This window comes from Gouania willdenowi, chromosome 3 (genome assembly GCF_900634775.1).
Source record: "Gouania willdenowi chromosome 3, fGouWil2.1, whole genome shotgun sequence".
NCBI lineage: Eukaryota > Metazoa > Chordata > Actinopteri > Blenniiformes > Gobiesocidae > Gouania > Gouania willdenowi.
The window spans coordinates 38,744,581-38,768,962 of NC_041046.1; the positions used below are offsets into that span (position 1 = coordinate 38,744,581).

The 24,382-nt window shown below is 39.9% G+C and overlaps 2 protein-coding genes across 13 annotated transcripts in view; both read left to right on the forward strand.

Moving 5' to 3' along the window:
• The first annotated feature begins 738 nt into the window (after positions 1-738).
• On the forward strand, positions 739-13,300 carry dapk2a (death-associated protein kinase 2a). Of its 3 annotated transcripts, XM_028441706.1 has the most exons (9): positions 739-788; positions 956-1,064; positions 6,514-6,735; positions 8,408-8,546; positions 8,813-8,942; positions 9,051-9,126; positions 9,220-9,372; positions 10,710-10,755; positions 10,865-13,300. In XM_028441706.1, the coding sequence occupies exons 2-9, from the start codon at positions 1,003-1,005 to the stop codon at positions 11,525-11,527; spliced, it is 1,491 nt and encodes a 496-aa protein (XP_028297507.1). In that variant the 5' UTR covers positions 739-788; positions 956-1,002; the 3' UTR covers positions 11,528-13,300. The 3 variants fall into 3 exon arrangements, with proteins under 3 accessions (XP_028297507.1, XP_028297513.1, XP_028297518.1); XM_028441712.1 differs by lacking the exon at positions 739-788 and having other exon boundaries at positions 799-1,064; XM_028441717.1 differs by lacking the exons at positions 739-788; positions 956-1,064 and adding an exon at positions 2,691-3,337.
• A 1,537-nt stretch (positions 13,301-14,837) lies between these two features.
• The window catches only part of herc1 (HECT and RLD domain containing E3 ubiquitin protein ligase family member 1), a 71,887-nt gene continuing 62,342 nt past the window's right edge, over positions 14,838-24,382 (forward strand). For all 10 annotated transcript variants that reach the window (XM_028443012.1, XM_028443017.1, XM_028443015.1 and 7 more), the window contains exon 1: positions 14,838-15,108. The gene's annotated coding sequence lies outside the window, so the exon portion shown is untranslated. The remainder of the gene's footprint in view (positions 15,109-24,382) is intronic.

Consider the following 24,382-nt stretch of genomic DNA (forward strand, 5'->3'; position numbering starts at 1 on the left):
ATTAGACGAAACTGCTTAAACTATTTAAAAACAAACTAGAGCTTAATGAAAGAATGAATGAGTGATAATACACATTTCAAAGAATCTATTTTTGTAAAAAAAAAAAAAAGTGGAATTAAACAGGTTTTAGTGCAGTGGTTCCCAATCTTTTTGGTATCGGGACCATATTTTGATATGAAGAATAAAAAAATTCAAAAATCTATTTTAGTTTCTCAGAAATTTCAGGCGAACCCATTTAAACTCCAGGCGAACCCCCCATGGGGTCCCGACCCCAAGGTTGAAAAACACCGATTTAGTGACTGGCTCCAGATTTGTTTTTATAATTTTAATAATTTCCGGTCATCTGGGGTGGGACCAAGAGTGACATTTTTTTGTTAATTTTCCACTCTCTGTCTGTAAATATATAAATATATCTGTTTGCCCCCGCCTGTTAATATGTATATTTTGTTTTTATTCTTTTTAGATTATTCTTTTCTATTTCTATTTTATTTTCTATCTCTGTATAGCGACTTTTATTGTATTGTTTATTTTATCTTCATTGCACTATTTTTGGGGTGTCTTTCGGGTTTGTTGCCTTCTGTTGTGTTTTTTATTACACTTTTTTATTGAGCTGTCATGTCAGTAAATTTTCCCATGAATAAATAATACTCTGTTAAATGCCATCGCATACCCCCATTTTAAAAACACTGCCTTAAATGATTAGTTTTTTTTAATGGGGGCTCCGGGGGGCGTCGGCAGAGCCGGCGGGGACCTCGTGCTAAAAACACGGTCCACAGGGGCACGAGCTGGTAAGGACTGACTTTCCAACTGTGTGACAGTGTGAGGACCCACAGAGAGAAGAGCTGTGTTTGTCTCATAGGGGCTTCAACAGCGTTATTAGACTGCAGCAGGTGTAAATAACCTAGTGTGTGTGTGTGTGTGTGTGTGTGTGTGTGTGTGTGTGTGTGTGTGACAGAAGAACTCAGTGATCTGTGCCCAAACCATCAAAGAAAGCCTTCAAACATGGACTCATTTAAACAACAGAGAGTCGAGGACTACTATGACATTGGTGAAGAGCTGGGAAGGTACACACACACACACACACGCACACACACGCACACACACACACACACACACACAGAAAGTTTAAGACATATTTTAAAGAGGAGAAAAACAACATCATTTCAACATTTTCATGTCCTACAATGAGTCTGTTACTAAACTACAGATCGCATTAAATATCCAAACGTGTAAATAATTCATTTACACAAATTTGAATTAAATGAAATTCGATTTATTTAGCACCAAATGAAACACATTCCCTGACACTTTTCATATCAACTTAGAATAATATTTTATTGGGAAGAAGCAAAATCTTCATAAGTGAGGATAGAGAAGGAAAAATAAGATAATTGTAGAATTAAATCAACATTATGACCAAAGCAGTAGAAAAATCACTGCATTATCCCCAGAGTGATGACATCAGTCTCCTTTTTCCACAGAAAAGCACAAACAAAAAATGATTTATTAACAACAAAAGAACAGTTTGCAAAACATATTTAGGAAAGTCAACAGCACTTCAGTCAACAGATGATGAACACATGATGTATTAGAGTTGTTTGTTAAGTCAAGCTCCTGTTTCCATTGATTTATTTGATAAAACAATGCTTCACTGCAGCTCCTTCTTCTCTTTTATTGAATATTTTCTGCAAAATGTATAATGATGGATCTTTTGGGCTTTAACAGAATATGTTACATATTAAATCATTGATTTATTGATCTTCTGACCCAAACTCCACACAGAAAGGCCATAAGTGTCATATATTCAACAAATAATGACTTCCATTTAGTTGTGGGTTCAGAGCTACTGGATTCATAAAATCTCATATCTTTTCCTGGAGAGATGTTCAAGGTATAATGTGAAAGGCCAGATGAACGAGGAGCTCTGAGTGTCTGCAGTCTGGTGTTGTTGCTGTTAGATGGAGACAACTGTTGGAGCTGCCTTTTAAAGGCCTCTCTATCTTTAGCAGCTGTTCTCAGAACAGACAGAGGAGGAGGAGAAGAGTGAGCGTTCGATTACAAATCAGCAAAGTGAAGCCTTGCTTTCAAAGCTGGCAGCAGCCCCCGAGCATTATTACTAGAATGTCAATTTGAAACATATGTCACGTGGCTGATGGTGTGTTTGTGCTGTCTCATAGTGATTGTCTGACAGTGGCAGCCTGTAGGAGGATGAATGAGTGAGTGAGTGAGATGCTATAAATAGAATGGTCCTGAGTGACAAACTGTAACCACAGCCAGCCTAAGACACATGTCGCTGCACACAGAGAAACACAAGACACCAGCTAACCCTACAGGAATGCTCTCAGGTCATTCTCTCACCTCAGTTAGTTGAATTACTACAAAATATGTATTTCAGTGCCACATTGATGCTTTGACATTATGGCTGGGCAATATGGACCAAAATTCATATCTCAATATTTTTTCTCAAAATGACAATATATACGATATAAATCTCAATATTTATAACTCAAAGTCTAACCAGAAATACAATTGTAGGTTAAATTTGCTGATGCAAAATGACACACAGGCAGATTTATTAACAAACAGCTGCACAATATGTGTCACTTTTTTGGCTTTTTCTCCTCCGGGACAGCATGTGTGAGTGAGTTCTGTAGTGTTGCTTGTTAAGTAGAAGGTCTGGGTTAGGACGTACTCACTTTTACAGTGCGCAGTTTGTCTATTAGTTTAGCTTTGCCAATAAAAGCCTGAGTTGGATGTTATCTACGTACCTGTCCTTTAAAACGTTCTTCTGAGTTGTGTTTGGTTCTTTCTCTTGTTCATGTGTGCTTCAGTTTGTTTATAGTCAATGACCAGAAAGTAAGTCACCATTTATACTGTGCTAAGTTGATAAGTGTATAAGCTAACGGCTATGGTGATTTCATGCTAACCCACTTTTGTAACACAGTTTACTGTGTCGGAGTTTACGTTGCTGTTATCACTGTGGGGGAACATTTATTCAATGATATTTTTGGCCAGAAGAGGTGCCATTGCCTTGCATATTGATTCAGTTTAAATGTGGCGCTTCATTTATACAGAAGATTGAATGTGGGTCCTTTCTTTTTCCTTTTGGTTGTAAATTAGAGATAGAGATAGTCTCATCTCTTCATTCCTGTGCTCTGATCAGCACCCCATCCAGTTTGCTGTCTTAAACCAAAAAGAACTAGGCACATCACCCATTTCTTCTTTTTCAATGGTCCTTCGAGCCGGATAGACAGCAACCAGGATGGACCCCCAAGTAAAGATGGACCCTGATGTGAGACCAAAGCGGCGAACTCGTCTACCTGACAGAGTTCATATGGTAAATGGTAAATGGACTTGATTTATATAGCGCTTTATCACCACACTGAAGCAGTCTCAAAGCGCTTTACATATCAGCTCATTCACCCAATAACTCTCACATTCACACACCAGTGGGACAGGACTGCCATGCAAGGCGCTAGTCGACCACTGGGAGCAATTTAGGGTTCAGTGTCTTCCCCAAGGACACTTCGACACATAGTCAGGTACTGGGATCGAACCCCCAACCTCTCGTTCAGAAGACGACCCACTACCACATGAGCCACGGTCGCCCATATGCAGGATATAATCCAAGAGAACAGCTTCAGTGGGACTTATCATCTCCTATCCCTGAGAGAAGAGTACACATCGCATGGGAAGGTCCGGTCCAGATGACCCCCCTACATCCACCTCAGACTCACTCCGGGCGCTTCTGTGAGGGTGCTGCTCTAGCCACTTCTGGAGACGATACTCTGAGATCGACGCTCAACAGGGATATTCACCTTCCTACCAAAGGACCCGGTACGAGAACTCGCTACCCAGAGATCAGAGCTAACCAAGAAGAGAATGCTAAACTGATCCACTCACAAAAGGCTTTCTAATCAGGTTTAAAGGAACTTCAGGAAGCCAGAAACTAGATTAAAGAGTTATTCTAGACAGCCCGCTCTTTGAGAGTAAAGTTACTGTAGGTGGAGCTCATTGCCTAGCCTCAGGATACTGCACACACCAGCCTCCACTTACCAGCACTGCACCCACTAAAAGTCAACCTGTTCAAGCTGCAGTAGAGGAGGAGGACTAGCCTGAACCTCCACCATGGAGACCTGAGACCTTTGACATGAGATTTTCAGTTGAGAATATATGATCCCTTGGGCTACTCATTCTCCAACAAGCCAAACGACAATCCTTTCCTGATTAATATAAGTACCTCGCAGCCAGGAAACCTGTTTCATCAGGAAGCCGTTTGCTCATCCTAGCTCCCAACTTGGACAAGTCCACCAATCTGATAAGAGTGGGTGGCTGACTTTGACGATTGGAGGGCCAAGTCGACTCAACCCAGCACCTTGTTGTCCTAGATCCTTTGCCTCCAGTTACACGCTTGCTCATTCAGAAGTATGATGCAGACCTCCATCACTCTGGTCCAGAGCGGGTCTTTGCAGAGCTGCAAAGGACATTCTGGGTAATTCGAGGGCGGGAGGCATTCAGAAGATACCAACACGCATGTCCTGAGTATCATTGCTGGAGAGCTAAGCCCTCAATTCCCAGAATGGCTGACTTACCCACTGCTCATCTCCAATTACATAAACCAACCTTCTACTCTACTGGTGTGGATTGCTTCGGGCCTATGAAGGTGAAAATGGGCAGATGCAAGGAAAAGCGCTGGGGGATTATATTCAAGTGTTTAACCAGCAGGGCTGTGCATTTAGATCTACTCAAGACAATGGATGCAGGTGCCTACCTGATGGCTCTCAGGCACTTTATCGCTAGTAACCCCTGCAGAAATATGGTCAGAGAGTGGGACCAACTTTAGGGGAGGTGAACGGGAACTCAGAAAGGCGTATGAAAGCAGGGCACAAAACCTACAAGATCAACTCGCTCGTCAAAGGCGTCGACATCAGGATTTTTGGGGGGCGCACGAAAGGTTACGCCTACGTGCATCTACGGCGGGGGATTTTACGCAGAACCTTAAATTAGGCTTTATGTAACACAGTTTACTGTGTCAGAGTTTACGTTGCTGTTATCGCTGTGGGGGAAAACGTATTCAATGATATTTTTGTCCAGAAGAGGGTGCCATTGCCTTACATATTGATTCAGTTTAAATGTGGAGCTTCATTTATATAGAAGACTGAATGTGGGTAATTTTTTTCCCTTTTGGTTGTAATTTAGAGATAATTTGGAGTAATTAAGCCTTTTATGATGTTGGATTTTGTTACTTATGTCAGCTGTCCAAACCTTTTGTCTTTTCTGTGCAACTAACCCTTTTTTTTTCATGTTTGTTACAAAACTACTATTAAAACTACTAAAACAACAAATATTCAATCTGCTGTTAGCTGGAATAAATACAGCTGGAACACACTCCAGTTAAAGAGAAAAGGACGTCTCATCTCTTCATTCCTGTGCCCTGATCAGCACCCCATCCAGTTTGCAGTCTTAAACCTAAAATAACTAGACACAACACCTATTTCCTCTTTCAGACACACTCTGAAGACTACCACCTAGCAGACATCAGGAGTTCTTTACCATTGGGACTCAGGGAGTAGCTGCACTCATAATACAGGAGGATCTTAATTGAGCTAAAATCATGCCAAAAACTCACAAACCCTTTTATTCACGCCCAACAATTCATAAAGTTACTCAGTGTGGTTTGAAAATACAAAACATTCCCCAGCTATTGCACTTTGTTTTTCAAATAAGAAACGTACCTATCAAACAAATACTTCATGCATCAGAAACAAATACAGCATGTTTTACACACACAAACATCCCTTCAATTACAAAAAAGTATCCTTCAAGTACAAAAAGACAATTCTACAACAATGAAGAACTATCACTTGATTTTTGGCACTATTTTTTTCACTTTTCAGATCTACACACAATTGCCAGTAAACTTTCAAAGGAATGTCTTTTTTTTTTTTTTTTACTTAAGGGATGTTTTTCTTGTAATTGAAGACATGGTTGTTGTTTTTTAATGTGTAAAACATGATACAAATAGTCCATTAAATGGTCTATGAGCAGTTGAATGATGGTACCTGTCAATTATTTCTTTACCTCTGGGCTGATGCCAACCACTGCACAACTTTGGAGTCTCAAAAACACTCACAGTTTATGATAATTTATTTTAATCTTTTTTCCAACATTTATTAAAAAAAAATCATTACAAATAAAGACCAGTACATTTCATTATTCTCAGTTGAGGAGGAAGACTCTGCTTTAAGGCTCCTAGGAACCTTGGCAAATACAATCTGCCTATAGCCAGAACTGCCTATGACTCTAATGTACACTGCACATACTGTCTATAGAGTTTACCTCAAGTAAACAGAGAGATTCGACATCAGTAACACATGAACGGAGAGGTGCAGGGCCGGCTTTAGATCATTCAGTGCCCTAGGCAAGAGGGAACTTTGCCACCCCCCAAATAAATGATTAGCCCTGAGCTGCAGCACCACGCATCTAAAACTGTGTGTCTTTTCTGCTTTTCAGCGGTCAGTTTGCCATTGTGAAGCAGTGCACGGAGACGAGCACTGGTCGGCAGTTTGCCGCCAAGTTCATCAAGAAGCGTCAGAGCATGGCCAGCTCTCGGGGAGTCAGGCGCGAAGAGATCGAGCGTGAAGTGAACATCCTGCAGCAGATCCAGCACCCGAACATTGTCACGCTACACGACGTCTACGAGAACCGCACTGACGTGGTCCTCATCCTGGAGCTGTGAGTCCACCACACGCACCGCCTCTAAACTAAAGTTTCCGGGGAGGGCAGGGGGAGCATTGCCCCCCAGTAGTCAAAAGTTTTCATTACAGTTTTTTCCAAGTTCATTCGAAAAAAATATTTTTTCAATGAAATAGTTTTCTATTGCTTTAACATATTACTGTTAGTTTCATGTCACCGATGTTAGTTCTACCTTAGGTGTATAGTATAAGTTTTCAGGGAAATGGTCCTAAACTTTTGAGACTTTAGGTTGGTTCTTCTTCTGTTATGCAATTCTTCTTCAGAATGCAAATGGTGAAGTGACACTCCGCCCAGCAGATCATGTATGGTACTGCAGCAAAAATGAAGCAGAAAGTGGACGCCGGCCTGATTTCATCATTAATTTACAACATTAAATGACGCGTCTACACAAATTTTTGGAGTCAACATTATCAAATATGTAATTTTTACATTATTGCATATGATACAAATTGGCACAAATCTCGAGACAGTATATATATTTAATTCTATTTTTCTTTTACCCCCTTCTGGCAAAAATCTCAAACTCCTATGAGCGCTGACCACTTGGGGTTGATTCATCTCTGGTCTCACAATTCAGTTTGATGCTTGATCCCTGAGTAATTATGAAGAGGAAAGAAGTTTGCATCAGAGTGCACTGCACAATGAGGCTATTATCAGAAGACCTGGGTTATAGTCGGCAGGGAGAGCAGATAAATAATTGTCAACATGTGCTCATAAAATTTCAAGAAACTAAACTATTATTTAATTGTTACCCCTATCTCAAGAATTCAGCTGCATCAAGCAAGTCAAACTTATTCTATTCTAGGTCCGGGGCCACTTAGGACCCATTTGATATGAAGTGTGCCAGATTAGAGAATCCTGGCATGTTTTAGAATAGAAAGTGCAATTTTAACATTACTGTGTCCTTGTTTTAATACATACCCATGCAAATCACTGTACATAATTAATTTCCTGAAAGAGATATGCAACCAATAACATAAATACACTTAGGTGATCGGTCTAAAGCTGAATGTGCAGCATTTGGACGCTACTATCATGCATCTTTCTACACATCCACCTATGCCTTCAGCGGAACATGAAGACACTTTAAAACGGGGAAGTCTACGCTTCCATGGCAACCATCAAATGCTTTTAACCTCATCAAACCAGTGTGAGTTATGTGAATGGAGCACTTTCATGAGTAATGGTAATGGTAAATTGACTTGATTTACATAGTGCTTTCTAACCACTGAGGTATTCTCAAAGCACTTTACAATATCAGCTCATTCACATTCACATTCACACGCCAATGGTATAGAGATAATATGCAAGGTGCTAGTCAACCATTGAGAGAAAATTAGGGTTCAGTGTTTTGTCATGATTTGATTATTCCATTTAGCGGTGTAGCATTACAGATGGCTTTTGAAACGCAGGCCTTGGACTTTAAACATCATCTGTAGATGATTGACAACTCCTGACTTGGCTTCAATTCCTTTTATCATCGATAGCAAACTGCCAAAAATGCAATAATGTGTGTTTTACTCTAACATCTGCTCACTTGGAGGCCTTAAAGATATCTAAGAAGAAATAAGAGAGCATGTTAAGGTCAATGGATTATGGGATTTGTGTATAACTCTGGGTTAAGGTTAAACTTGCTGCTTTTGCTTTTCAGGGTCTCCGGCGGGGAACTGTTTGACTTCCTAGCCCAAAAAGAGTCTCTGAGTGAGGAAGAGGCCACTCAATTCATCAAACAGATCCTTGAAGGTGTAAACTACCTGCACGCCCGTAAAATTGCCCACTTTGATCTGAAGGTTTGTTTGAGTCAACCAGGCCTACAGTTTTACTGTAATAGTCTGCTCAAGTCGGTCCTCACGAGTCACACAATGTAAAACAATATATAGAGAGAAAATTTGCTACAGGTCAACATAGGAGTTATGATAGTGGTGTTGTGTATTAATAATTCTGCTTTTCTTGTAACTGCTACTTTGTTGAAAAGGCTAATCAGCACGGATTACCTTCCTATAAGCTTTGCAGGTGTTCGTCTCTTTTCCTCATTTTGTTGTTGTGTCATCCTCAGCCTGAAAACATCATGTTGCTTGACAAAAACGTCCCGCTACCCCGAATTAAACTAATCGATTTCGGCCTCGCTCACAAGATTGAAGCTGGAGTTGAATTTAAAAACATTTTTGGGACTCCAGAATTTGTGGGTAAGAACTAAAATATTAAAATATATTTTTAAAATGCAGACACATACCTCCCGTTTGTTCTGTTGCATAAGAAAGAAATATAAAAAGTTCATGTTTTTGTTTTTTTAGCTCCAGAGATTGTGAACTACGAGCCGCTGGGGTTGGAGGCAGACATGTGGAGCATTGGGGTCATCACCTACATCCTGCAAGTTCACAAACACGTGAAAGAATGTGTGCATGATCTCACACAGAGTGCTGATCACGGCAAGGTAAAGCAGATGTCTCTGTGTGTTTCCAGGCTGAGTGGTGCCTCTCCGTTCCTCGGCGAGACCAAACAGGACACTCTACGAAATATCTCAGCCATAAACTACGAGTTTGACGAGGAGTTCTTTGGTCACACGAGTGATCTCGCTAAGCAGTTCATCAGCGAGCTGCTGGAGAAGGACAGGAAGTATGAGCAACACAGGAGAAAGTAGACTGCTCTGGTTCAGATTTCTCTAAACTTTGGTGACGTTTACTGAACCTGCCGTTCATACAAGTTCAAGGAGAATCGAAGTGGGCTGACCATTGAAGATGTTTGTCTACTGCCAATTCTAGCTGTTTGACAAAGAACAAGCAGTAGATGTAAATATGACAGTGGAAAATTGGCAGATCATGTAGTTACAGTTTTGCTCAAAAGTTTGTCATATGAAATTAAATTTACTCCTTTCAAGGAACCTAAAGTTGCTGAACAACAAGAATGCTATACAGTAACAACAACTACAATACGATAGGACAAAACTACACAAACACAAACCGTGAAAGGCAGCAATGCTGAGACGGGGATCGTGGTGTAGTTAGAGGTGGATTGTTTTTTTGTCAGGGGTTTGTTCTGATGTAGAGTTGGGTGACATTGTCATAACTGTGAAAACGAAGACCGTTGCAATGGAACAAGAGCAGGGGACCTAGCATGGAGCCTTGGGAGACACCAAAATTGACTAAACCTATGTATATATTGTCCCACAAATCATTGCAGATAAACAATATTATTGTCAAAATTTTATACCAATGTTACCACTAATGTAATGTTAAGATATATTAATGCAAATAGGCCCTTTCAAATGAAATAAACCTTTATTTCTTGAGACTTGGGATGTTGAAAACTCAGGCCGCTGCCACTTCGGAGAGGTGAAGTGGGTGCGGAAGACGAGGTAAACAAACACACAGGCATTTGGCAATGTATCAAGGCCGGCAAAGTTATCGAGTTCACTTTCATTTACCGTGCCATTAAATTATTTATTGATTAATGTCCCAGGCTTATTATTGATGGCAGCAGAAAGAGAGAAGCAGCTAGCTGTTCCCTGTCGAAGAGTTATGAATGAAAGATAGTAAGACAGTATTGTTAAGGCCAAGATTTTCGCACAGGCGGGTAAGAGGAATGCCGTAAGAAATGGTGTTGAAGGCAGCAGAAAAAATGCAAAAATTTGTCCAGATATTGGTCCGAGCATGGTAGTCAGTTTGGAGTTCAAGGTAGGTTCAGCAACCAGAACTGGTACCATGCTGGTGGGAAAATGCCAATTGATTCCAGTCACTGTTTCAGTGTAATGACTAGCCTAGTGAGCTAGTCTAATGACTAGTTACCAGCTCACGTTTTCAGCTCAGGAAACCTGAAATAAGTGCTGCTCAAGACATCTGCTAATGCTAATGCTAATGCTCATCATAATCCAATTTCAGGTAGTGTTTCTGTTTCTTCCCTGGCTGTCTTTTTTGGAGATAAAGACTACCATTTATTCTGTTTTGGTCTCTTAGGAAAAGATTGACCATTCAGGAGGCTCTGAGTCACCCATGGATTAAGGTTAAGTCTGATCTTTCAGTCCATTTGTTAACCTTCTGTCTTCACTTCATCAGTGCTGAGGTTTCTCATGTCCTGTCCCTGCTTTCTTACCTTCTGTTTTTTATTCTAGTCCAATGAGCACAAAGAGGACACCAAAACACAGGAGTTAAAGAAACGGGAGCGCCGACAACTGAAGACCAAACGCCTCCGCGAGTACACCATCAAGTCCCACTCCAGCATGCCTCCCAACAACACTTACGTCAACTTTGAGCGCTTCGCCCAGGTGGTGGAGGACATTGACCACATGGAGAGCTCCTTTGTCGGTTTGGCAGAGACACATGACTCTCTTCAGGGGGACATAGATGCCATGGTGTCCATATACAACGAGAAGGAGGCGTGGTACAAGGAGGAGAGTGAGCGTGTGCGCCACGAGCTCTCGCAGATCCGCTATGAGTTTCGGAAAGTTGAGGCGCTGAAGAGGGGCCTGCAGGATGACATGCAGGCATTCGGCTGCAGCCTCACCATCGTTGGTGAACGTTACCGCGAGAGGCAGAGCCACTTTGACGCCCTGCAGGTGGAGCTGAGCAATGAGCTGAGGTGGGTGCAGGAGGTGATGAGCTCTTTTCCTCTGGATGGCGGAGGAAGAGGAGGAGTGTACCCCAATGTGAGCTTCTCCACGGCCTTCAACAACGATGTAAACGAAGCCCTGAAGGAGCTCCTGAATCATTCTTGTGGAGGAGAAGTGCTGTCGGGAATCAACCTGGACCTGTCCGAGCCCGGGCAGCAGAGATAGGATTCATCAATAATCACTCGTTGTTTATGTTTCATTTAGAACATCAAAACTTGACCAAAAGCACACATTAGATGCACATCTGAACATCTAACACTGGATTTTCACTGATTGTGTTATGGTTCTGGAACGGCTCCACTGCAGAATGTCTCTGTGCTCCGCAGTCCTTGGATACCCGCTGGCTACGTCTGTTGCGGCTCCACCAGACTCAGAAGATTACGCTAAGTTACGTGTAATTGCGCAATATAACGAGTGTAGTTTCTATAAATAGAATTACAAAACCATATAAACAGTTTGTTGTGTCCTTCGAGAGGAACAGAAGGAAACCTACTGTAGATCTTACACTTTTGTGGAGATTATTGCGATTCATTCATGGTTAAGTGCAATATTTATATGTGAAATGTGATTCACTGCCGTCCTGTCCAGGGATTTACACCCCCAGTGGCCAAAGAGAGCTATACGAATACAGAGTATTTTATTTTAAAAGTAAACCAGATGATCAATTTTGTGTCTGTGCACAACTTCCTGTCCCACTGCCAGGATCCGTGGGAACCCTGTTCAAGGTGCATTTGAGCTCATTAATGGCAGCCTAGTTGGGACCGTCTTCCTCCAGCGTCTCGGTGGGGTTTCCTTCTGCCAAGTTAGAACTCCTAACTTCTTCTTGTTGAGAGGCCTTGGTTAATTCTGAGTCTTGTCCTCTTGGATAACCTGAAGAGTTCCTTTACCGCAACTCCATTGCCAACAAAAGCAGAAGAACTACAATTCCCTACATCTATTACCGATGACATGATGCATCTAACTCTGATCTCCTAGTCATGGGCACCACGTCTCAAACTCACAAATTGTGGTAAAAATTTGAGTTCTGCCACTTTCACAAATTTTGCGTCACAGCACCCCTGCATCAAAAAGTGATGCAACTGCTCAACTCTGTTAGTTGCCATCGCTGTAAATATGAATGCAATCCTCTATATTTATCTTGTTTTGTGATGCCTAATCATTAGTTTAAGTTGTTACACTTGGATGAACACGTTTGGACTTTAACAACCCGGACTTGAGATTAGTTTAACCACCTTAAATCCACACAGTGGACTCTCTGTTGATGGGAGCTTCTGTCTGCTATTGAAAGAGGGTATATGGATATACAAGAGGACGATTTCAGACTGTAAACTAATTCCTCACACAGATTATCAGATGTCTTATTCAGATAACCTGATTGCCTGTCAGATAGCCTAGATGCTATCATATCTTCTGTCTTTCCGAGGCACTGCTGTCGATGATTATTGTACAACTTCCTGTGCAACAAAGAGGCTACAGTTAGGACGTGGCAAATCGATAGAATGAGTTATGTGTATGCTAATTTTAGATATAAGCTAATTTATTGTCATATATTGAAGATACGTTGATCACAACTAGCAAAAGTTGGTTTCCTATTTAACTTATCTTAATCCATTTATGAGACAAGAAGTTGCACCAATAATCAGGAACTAAAAACCTTGGGAAATGAGGTGCATAGAAAACAGCAGGAATGAGTATTTGTGTTTCACAGTGAAGGAATATTTATCATTAGGAATATAAGTTGCTGTGTTTTAAAGCTGTTCTCTCTCTCTTTGTGACCCTGGAAGACATCGGAACCCCTCCCTCCCTTCCCTTTTGAACCATTGTTGACCCCATTCTACCACTTGTCAATTGGTGTTTTTCACTACGCTGTGCATAAAACCCACAGAATCCCAACATGAGATGGCCTTAGTAAATGTTACAAAGTGTTACAGATTGGAACTTGTCTCCATGTGAGTTTTTATGTTGCTAACACATTAGCTGGTCTTACCTATGTAATATGTACAATTGAATGGAGATAATCACTTTAGTTAAATGGCAGCATCTCAATGTGCATATACGCCATTTTTGTCAAGATCAACTGATTACCGTAAATTGAAAAAGGGAATTAGAATTGAGAAAAATATGAATTTCAGTATCTTTTATTGTGAAAAGGAGATTAATCTGTGCATTGAGAAAACTGCTGACCCACAACAATCTCTTGGGTTTCCAAAGGATGGCCCAAAAAGAGGAAACATCCAGTGGACAGCAGTTATACATTACAAATTGCCTCATTGATATCTTTAAGCTGCAGCAGAGTAAGAACACAGCGGATGTCTATATAATCTACAGACTATAATCCACATGTTTTTCAACTATTTGTTAAAATAAATGACATCTAAACTATGCATGCATGAGAATTGGCTGTAAATAAACTCATCTCGGCATTGTATATGCATTGGTCAAGGTTTCTTAAGTCCTTGAAGCACCTTAAGGCTGAAGTCAGTATGCCCAACCCACATTGTGCCATTAAGAACTGCACAAATGGCACTTCTGCACTGAGGAAATGGAAACAGGAGGAATGCAATGTACACACCTGTTTATATTGCAAATGTAGGTTCAAGTGTGTTCAAAGGGGGTGAAATTAAGACATACACAGTGCAAAGAGCTGTGTTTTTCAGAGATAAAGAGGGAATAGCTGCTTCAGACAAGTCTGCACCCAAAAGATAGTGTCACATTCCTTCAAACCACTGCCCACAAGCATCATCTTCTTTCTATTTAATACAAAATGTCACAACAAAAATGCATATTAGAAGTGGAATGAAATATAGAAGTCATAGTGAAAGTAAACACATCTAAAAAGCAGCTGCTTTTACGTTGCAAAATTTACTTGTTTTTTTTTCCAAGACTGTATTCATTTTTGAGTACAATCTTATTTGGATATGGAACGTTATCAATTAATGAAAATTGGTATTGAAAAAAATAAAAACAACTAGCACAAAGTATACACTTTTAAATAATTTTTTAAAATGATTAAAAAAAAGGCTATGGTGCCTAGAGTTTAAAAACAATAATTTATTCAGTGCCAAACATATTTGAAAACTCAATAGTGTTATGACCTAAAAAATAACCTACTTTCAAGCAAACAGAATTAAACTATTAGTTTATTCTTCAAAATGAATTTTCTGTCAATCTTATCTATCAAACAATTGATAATTAATTAATTTATATATTTTTCTCATTCTTAGGTTAACATGGTGAGTGGAATGATATGTGTAAAAGATTAAAAATTCAAGCCCCAGGTCAAAATATTAGTATGTAAAAATAAAATGGTATCACTTTTTTTTTTAATTTATTTTTATTTTATTTTATTGAACAAGATACAAAGTCATAGGTAATAGCAGCAGAAGAACTGTAGACAAAATATACTATGAAACTAGTTTGTTTTCGGCAGCGGGGGCGGGCGGAGCCCTACGTCACCGGGGCTGGACGTCTGCACGCCGCCGCAGTGAGGCTTCAGAGAGGCGGGTGGAGGCATGGCATAGCCCGCACGCCTCCTTGTCCCGTCACGGTAACATTAACGAAGCTTCTGCACCGCAGCAGATAAGATGCTGCACAGTGCGTTAAAGTGAAAGCCACAGATCCAAAAAATAAGGACAGAGCTGTAATCTCTACCGGAACTAGCCGTGCTGCTAACCCACCTGGGCGGAATGATTCTGCGGATAGCTCCAGACTGAACCCCCGAACCTGTGAGGACATTCTGCGGACAGGTGAGCCCCTTGCGCCGCTAACCTGGTCCTGGACACTACGTCACACCTGTGCAACAGGCTGTCACGGTGCGCTCCAGGTATTCTTAGCCTGCGGATGTTTTGTATATGCTGGTGACCGTGTTAAGCAGTGACTGTCTGCTGGCTATCCTGGTTAATGCACTGATGTAGTAAACAAATCAATATTGTTTACGGGTTATTTCACTACAAAAGCTTTTGTGTTTTACGTGCATTGCAGGTTTAGATTTTCTACACGTTTGTTGCAGAAAAGGGACTTGATCAAATTATCTTTTGATTAAAATGTGAATCAATTGTAAAATTACCTGTTATGTGAAAGGATAAATTTAGCTTTCAACGAAGTGGATTTGTTGGTAAATGTGGTTAGTGTTTGTCATCATTCCACAACAAGCATTGAAGCTGTCATTCACCATTCTGCAGGTATACCAGCAGATCTGTCACACCAGCTAAACCTGGCTAACGCCAGCTTAGCATTGCTAATGCTATAGTTTAGTATTCCCACGTCATTGTAAACACTTGGTATTTCTAAATCAAATGTTTGTTATTCACGTGTAACTCGGCTGTTGTCCCGTCTGTTACCGGGTACCTGACAGCTGTGTGCGGGTTTTAATGCATCTATCTGTGGCTCCGATGCGCTGCGTTAGCTTTTGATGATTCGCTTTGACTGGTGACCTTGTTATCTGGTGACTGAATTCAGACGGCATTGTCAGTGGGTTGTAGCGTTAGCAGCTGCAAAATGCGGAACAAATACGCCTGTTTGCATTCAGAAAAGCAAATATATAAGTATACGCTCTTTATGCATATTTGTATTTGATTCAGTCAAATAAAAGTTCATGTTTTGTGCGTTGAAAGACAACGGCTGCTGTATTGGCTAATGTTGCCAGAACAAATATTATAGGGTGAAGCTACAATTATTTTGCCCCCACTCAAGTCAATTAGATTTTTTGTTAGCCTAACCCCAGACCAGTTATCTAAAATTAGATTAACCAACATTTGTAAAGACGATGTTTAAAATTTAGTGACTCATTCGCAGTCGGTCACCGGTTTAAACGTTCACCAGTTGAATCCAAACACCGGCTCGTTAGCTGGAAGCTAACCTGCGCCTGACCATTTGAATCTGCTGCTGTTTAACCGGTAACCTGTGCTTCATCTAAATCAGAGGTGAAAAACGAGCTAATTACTCATTGTAGTTAGATAACAGCAAAGTGAACTGTCGTTTCCTCGGTTGATGACCAATGTCCAGAGGTTTAAAAGCTGTAAATTACGAGCCCCAGTGTGTTTAATCTTATTACATCACCTGAAGCAAGACTGTCCACACCTTAGGAGGCTGTATACTTACAGGCCACTGCAAATAAACTACTGTATATTATTAATGTTGTCAAAAGCATCAATAAGTTTTTTTTTTTTTTAATTAAATGTCTTCTGTTGTTCTTGGAATAATCATAGGTTCTCTTAATTTTAAAGCTGTTGTGTGAAGGTTGGCTTCCTAGGCTTCTTCTGTCTACTCTTAATTAAGGACAACATAACACACTGATAAATAGTTGACGTAACTGGCATACCTTAGTTTTGTATGAAGTAAAAATTAACAGTGACTCGAGAGTTTGCAAAATGTTTTAGTGTCAATATTAAGTTTTTCTGCAACAAGCGGTGGCTGTTTCTTTTATATAATTTAAAAAGACATAACAAAATGATTTAAATAACAGCAAAGCATAACATCAGGTTACATGTATTGTTTTTTTTTAATTTTTTTTATTTTGCAGAAATGCTGTACTTGAATTAACTTAACAGTAGCATAACAAACATAGCATCTGCATTGCTTCACCCAATGAAATAGAATTTGAATTTGAATTTTATTTTTGGCAGTCTTCTCAAACAATTCAATTCAGAGTTGGGGCTGAACGATTTAGGAATTTTGTTTTTTTTCCCCTCAACATTGTGATTTGAAATGTGATTATTTTTCAATGAACACAAGCAATAATCTGTTTCATAATAAACAATTTTAGATTTATTTAAACTTTAAATAAATATAATGATACTTTACTTTTTTAAATCAATGGAAACAATGGAAAAACACAAAATAAAAAAACAGAAACAAATATCTGTTTATTTTTTTTAACATTTTTAACAATATGGCAAACAAAATAAATGAAAAATAAAAAAGAAATACTTCTAAATAAAACACTATAAATGATAAATAACACAGTAAAAAATACCGTATAAATACGTTTATATTAACAAAACACTAAACCAACTATCTAAACAATACAAATATTCAAATCAAGCATATCAAACAGCTTAACAATGAAAAATTGTGCAAAAGGAGATTTAGTGAGCTGCTCCTCTGATGGCTACGGCTGCACTGGCTTGTGACAACAAGGCTAACTATGTTTATTTACCCCTGTTTTGCCATATTTACTCGTAACATTTTAGCTGTAAGATAATATATGAAGGCAAGTCACTACTCGAGCTAAACATTGCTGGCAGCCGAGGCACGGTAGTGGCCGATGTGCGGGGAAACCTACGCAGCCTTCGACTGCTACTCCGAGACGACCCAGCGGCCCCCAAAGCAGCGGGTTTGCCTGCCAGCACTCGCCGCCACTGGAGCAGACGGAGGCGGCGCAAACAGACGGCAGAAGCATGGCTGCCATGGAGGACAATCAGCTAGGCTAAAGGCTAAGCCATGGGGAACCACTGCGCATCGCACACACATCACACACAACTCATCTGCTCTGCTGCTCTGGTTCTGCAGCGGAACACACTTTTCTGACTCAAAATCACAATAACCGCTTAAATAGCCATTTGTTTTACTGTAGTGTGCAGTTTTTTGGCTGGAAACAATAATAAATGTGTAGATAGTATCTACAGACACGCCTACTTATGAAGCGAGGCGAGCACTGTCTACAGTAGCCCCTCCCATTAGTCAGCTCCGGATGCAGGTTCTTAAGGAGGACTGACAGGCAGCACGGCAGTATCAATGCTTGTCTGAGGCTTGAGGATTAACGTGACCTTAAAAATACCGGTAACGGGGCCAATAAAATTGTAGCTTATCGGTCCCAAAAAAAAAATCACAAATTGGCATCATAGCCCATCAGTTCTGGCCCCTCGATGCTGATTCCGATGAGGTTCTCCACAGTATCAGTGTGAAGACGCTTGTTTTTATGAAGTTTGTCCGTCTTTGGTGTGGAATTGTGTACGCGCTGTGCATGTACGCTTCACTCTAATTTATGACATCCAACTCTCTTTAAGATGTTGTCTGTTCCTCACCCGTTTTGAAGCCTCTTACACAGTGGTTTGTATTGCAGTAAAATCAACTTTACCTTTTTGTTTTGTGGCTGTAATTTCTCCCTCATTGAACGTTAGGGATGGGTGATATGGACTAAAAAAATTATCCCGATAATTTCTGGTATTTATCACGATAACGATAAACATCACAATAAATAAAAAACTATAAATAAATAAAACAATTCCCAACTTAAAATGTAAACAGGTTCTTTAGAAACACAAATACATTTGAATACATCAACACATTAAAAATCAGTGCATGTGGGTCACTCTATTAGTGTTATTGTACAAAATTAATTCATTTCCTCACTTAAAATGAAATTATTTTCTATAAAAAAAAAGCACTTGAAAAGCACAAATAATTCCAACAGTGTTTTTACTGTTGCTGAATCTTGTTTCATTCATCTTATGAGTTACATAAAGTTATGGTTAATAAATATTTCTCTGATTTCCTATAATTAAACCAGATCAAGCTGATGATTTAATCATTCGGTATATTTAGGTGTAATAATCTCAATAATTACATTAGTCTAATGGGACCAGCTTTGTCTTGTGAACACGGGAAATTTAATTAAAAAATATTGCGTTCCACAGGTTTGGACGGATGTATAGTGACATTATTATGCTAACATTTATTTCACACAACGTGTGACATGTTTAGCTTTTATCCTTCCATACAAGTGTTAAATCTGACCATAAACAAATCGATGTCTTTCTGTGGCTTTATGACAGTAAGACGTGTTCTTTTTACTTGGTCTATTATTCCTCATATGGAGTGGTTAGCGTTAGCTCTTAGCCCAGTCTGTGTGTTGGTGGGTTAGCTTAGCATAGTTAGCTTTAGTTGAGTTTCCAGTTCATAATCGTTGCTACAGGTTCATCTCTGTCCCCGTGTTTGTGGAACTTTGGGTGGATGGAGGAACTTGGATTGGTTCACTTTGTTGGATGGTTATCTGGTCTTAACCAAGTAGTGGTCCATGATGTATCGCAGCTCGGCAGCTTTAGGTAGCCGTGACATGCACCGCCATCTGTGGGTGTGAGAGCTGGGGGTGGGAGGCGTGGTGCACACCGCAGCGAGTAGGCTTCGCTGCAGAGCTCCCGTAAACAGCATTCTGCTCCAGAGAGTATTACGTTGACAACATACTGGGGCAGTTTTGGCCTGTGGAACAAGGATTTTGGGGGCATTCTTGGCTAAATTGAGGGACAAATGGCCGGTGGCCCTCGCTAATTTCTGACATGGAAATTTAGTGTTTATATCGTGGGAAGACATATTCTTACCGGTGAGAATATTCTTGATGATAAATCATAAAAACGATAAAATATCGCAAATTCCTATTGAAGGTACAAATAGCCGATTGCTTTCATGAAAAAAAGCAATTGTCTAAATAAATGAAACCTTGACATATTGTTCAAAAAAGAAGACAAATAATTTGCTGGAATGATTACACGGATGTCAGGAAAACATCAAAGCGATCAGAAGAAGAATGGCATTAGACAGTCGAAACACGTTAGGAAAAAGTACATTTCGTGAATAACAGTTGTCTGAATAAATGAAACCTTAGCATATTGTTCAAAAAGAAGACAAAGCATTTTTTGCTGGAATGAAATAGCTGATGCCATCACATTAGTTCTTCCAGTTTTTCCAGAACTACAAGAACAAATGCTACCAGGTCCTTTTTCCATACGAATAAGCTGTAGATCATTAGATGTGAGTTCACTGAGGTGAGTGCTAAAGTGCATTAATATCTCTACAGATACCGAGGTAACGCACGGTCGATGGTATAAATGTAGGTGAATGTTCAACCTAAACCTGTTGCGTTAAATGAAGCAGCATGATGTTACTAAAGCAGAGTGCACGCCTCACCCTAAACACGCACCCTGTTCCTGTTCCCACACACACACGCGCACACACACGTCAATGGAACATACAGTACAATGGATATAAAAAGTCTCCATACTCCTGCTCAAATGCCAGGTTTTTGTGTAGATAAAATCACACCAAGATAAATAATTTCACATAGGGATACAAACTGAAACCTTTAAAGGGGAAAAATAAAAAATAAAAAACTTAGATAACCTGGTTGCATAAATATGCACACCATTAAACTAATACTTTGTTGCCGCACCTTTGGCTTTTATTACAGCACTCAGTCTTTTTGGGTAAGAGTCTTATCAGTGTGGCACATCTTGATGAGGCAATATTTGCCCACTCTTCTTTACAAAACCGCTCCAAATCTGACAGATTGCGAGGGCATCTCCTGTGCAGAGCCCTCTTCAGATAACCCCACAGATGTTCAATCAGATTCAGGTCTGGACTCTGGCTGGGCTATTCCAAAACCTCAATCTTATTCTGGTGAAGCCATTCTTTTGTTGATTTGGCTGTGTGCTTGGGGTCATTGTCGTGTTGAAATATAAAGTTCCTCTTCATCTTCAGCTTTTTAACAGAAGCCCGAAGGTTTTGTGCCAACACTGCCTGGTATTTGGAACTGTTCATAATTCCCTCCACCTAAGGCCTTGGTTCCAGCTGAAGAAAAACAGCGCCAAAGCATGATGCTGCTGCCACCATGCTTCACTGTAGGTATAGTGTTCTTTTGGAGATGAGCAGTGTTGTTTTTGCGCCAAAAATACCTTTTGGAATTATGGCCAAAAAGTTCAACCTTGGTTTCATCGGACCATAACACATTTTCCCACATGCATTTGGGAGATTTCAAATATGTTTTGCAAAATGAAGCCGGGCTAGGATGTTTTTCTTCATAAGATAAGACTTCCGTCATGTCACCCTACCCCATAGCCCAGACCTATGAAGAAGACGGAGATTGTTGTCACATGTACTACACTGCCAGTACTTGCCAGAAATTCCTGCAGCTCCTTCAATGTTGCTGTCGGCCTCTTGGCAGCCTCCCTGACCAGTTTTCTTCTCGTCTTGTCATCAATTTTGGACGTACGTCCCGTTCTTGGTAAAGTCGGAAAAGTGTGTGCGCATTGTTGCAGGAGCACAGCCGCAGCACCTCCTTTCCGCATACAAACACAGCCAGACTCTCTCCTTTCGTTTACCGCTCTCCATCACCGTGTAAAAGTTGGAAACCGTCCAATTCCACAACCGAGTCCGTGTTAGCGCTGTGAGCCACAAATCCATAAACATTCCCATCGTTTCCTCCTTACACTACACCGGGTGTCGCTGCATAGACTGGTGTAGCATTAGCATGGAGTGCTAACAGCTGATGTGTGTAAACAATGGGTCCGTGGCTCCAAGCAGTGACTCCGAACACGATTGGCAGCAGAAAAAGTATTGCAGTTTGGGCGTCCAGTAGTGCAGTTTGCATTTACATATATGGCAATAAAGTATAATACGTATTCTATATAAAACCGCAGTGTTTGTTTTAGCTGGAAGATAGTTGGAGGGGGAGGAGCGCACATTCTAGGTGGCGTGTTAGGTGACACCACCTACCAATGTGGGCAAAATCCAACTCGCCCATTTAACGCTGACATTTTACAAAATGTGGAATAACAAGGGAGGGAGGAAACAGAACTTTTTAAAATGTGTCCCTCTGAATCAGGCTAAATGGATGTATATCACTGTAGCAAAACTATTATGAAGTGATTTTTTAAAATCATACCTGCCCTTTAATGTGCTTAAGCTTTTTTGGAATGCATGTTTTTTTTTTTTTTTGACAGGCTAATATAAATGAAAAACTTTGTTGTGCTTTTTATGAAAAGCAAAGGCTACTGGAATATTTAAAAAAAAAAATCATAATATTCAATAAACATTTACTTTCTTTAACAAACATGTCTAAAAATGTATTCTAGGCTATTGATGCACTATTTAAAAAAAATAGTGAAAAACTTAACAACCGCGTTTATATTTTATTCGGCTTCAGCCTCAGATTTTCATTTCGGTGCATCCCTAGTTTTTTACATTTACTTCACCGCCCTGAAAGGTTTCAGTTTGTTTTTCAATTACATTGTACAGGTTATAAGTCACATTAAAGTTGGAAACATTTATGAAATTATTCATCTATCTTGGTGTCATTTTTTTTACATCATAAAAACCTGGCATTTGAACAAATCCACTGTATGTGAATCTGTAACTTTATGTGAATCTGTGACTGACAGTTTGATTAATAACGCATGTGTGTATACATTGTGAGGGAGAACATGTTGGCCCAGGAGGACTGCCATGGAGGAAACCAGCTTCACCACTTTAACCCCTGTGTAGACTTGTCTCTTAACCAGTTTTTATCGGCCTCGGTGAGGGCAGATGAAGAGTAGTACATTGAGTACAAATTGACATGTCTTTGCATGTTAACATCAATCACATGAATTACTAATATTTGATCTGTCAACACTGATTCAGCATTTGTGTGTCACTGTGTCAGCTCTGTGATGGACTGTGACCTGTTGGTGGTCAGGATAACTGTGTACACTGGTAATTTTTCTCCCATACGACGCAATGGGGCCCCCACGTTCAGTTTTCATCAGTGTTGGGGGGGATTTCTGTAGTTTTTATCTTTCCTATCGTGACCCACGTATAGAGATACGCATTGTATTGCAACATCCTTGCCAATACTCACCCCTAGTCCTCAGTGCGCTCTGACACGGGGACTGGATCGCGACAGTTGGCACAAGGGGTTGGTGGCGATGTCGACCACCCACCTAACCCGACTCCTCTAGAAACACGGACCGCTGTGTAACTGCACAGCAGAGCATAGTGAATGGAATGGAATGCACATTTGTCTCAGCACTTACATTCCCTTCCCTGGCATTAATAAGTCATTGTGTTCTGTTATCGTTCACCTTTTATTTAAAAACCCAAATTCCACAAGTGTTTTGAGAGCCGATGTTGTAGGTTTTATGTTTTTAAAGCTGCTTTGATTGTGCACAGCAAAATGTTTAGTGTCTTGTGGGATTAATTTTTTCTCATTTAAGTTTTGTTTGGAAGTCTTTATTTTTTACTGAATAAGCTTTTGTGTTAGATCAGATTCTTGATGAGAACCCTGAATACTGAATAGAGTTAGAGACTAATCTAAGAGGCCAAACAAAGAAGCTTCTTTTTTTCTTCTATTTTTAACTAAATTAATCAAATAAGTCTGTAACATTTGATTATTATATCAATGCTAGGTTTCAGGGGCTCAACGGTGGTTTGGTGTAAAGTCTTTGGGTACTTGCTTTGCTTGGTGCTTTTTAAACTTTGAAATTGGATGATGTATTAGTTTTAAATGGCTCTGGAAGCGGAATTATGTTGGTTATGTATCGGGGGTGGGCCTGGAAATATATGAGTTTTCTATTTTGGTGATATAGAAAATTACAATATTATTATTATTATATATTTGTATTTCTTATTTTATTTTGTATTCAAATAATCAATTTAGGAGTCACTGCTTTTTCTACTTCACAGAACAGCACAGTTAGGTGGATTTCTGAGCGCATCCTAACCCAGACCTTCCCCTAAACGAGCCACACTAAAGAACTCACTCACACGTGCCTTATAGGAGGAAAAGCCAAAAGTGGCACACTTTGTGCAGCTGTTTGTCCATAAATGGGCCTGTGTGCCATTTTAAATCAGAAGATTTGACCTATAATTGTCTTTTTTGGTAAGACTTTATTGTGTTAAAAATATTAACACAATATGTCACCATTTTGAGTAAAAATTCCTATGAATTTGAGTCTGTATTGACCAGTCCTAATTGGGGGAAAAAAATCAATCCTTGTCAGCCGTAGTTTACCCTCTTGTCACCAATCAATAATACATTTTCTTTACATCATAAGCTGGAATTTAAAGAAAACATCAATAAATTGATTAGATTTGTTCATTTGCTTTCTAATGATCAATTCATCTTTCCTATTCATTTGATAGTTTTTATCACATAAGGTTCATGTAGCCACCAGTATCTTTTATCAAATACATGTTCTTAACATGTAACCAAAATGTGCCAACATATATAAACTGAATCTAACAGAACTTACTGATATCTGAATGGTT

What these genes read in the sequence shown, in the direction of transcription:
- dapk2a (XM_028441706.1), top strand. Translation starts at nt 1,003, where the DNA reads ATGGACTCATTTAAACAACAGAGAGTCGAGGACTACTATGACATTGGT. An exon ending in GTGGTCCTCATCCTGGAGCT is followed by an intron (nt 6,736 to 8,407) that starts GTGAGTCCACCA and finishes TTTGCTTTTCAG; the next exon opens with GGTCTCCGGCGGGGAACTGT. An exon ending in GGGGTCATCACCTACATCCT is followed by an intron (nt 9,127 to 9,219) that starts GCAAGTTCACAA and finishes GTGTGTTTCCAG; the next exon opens with GCTGAGTGGTGCCTCTCCGT.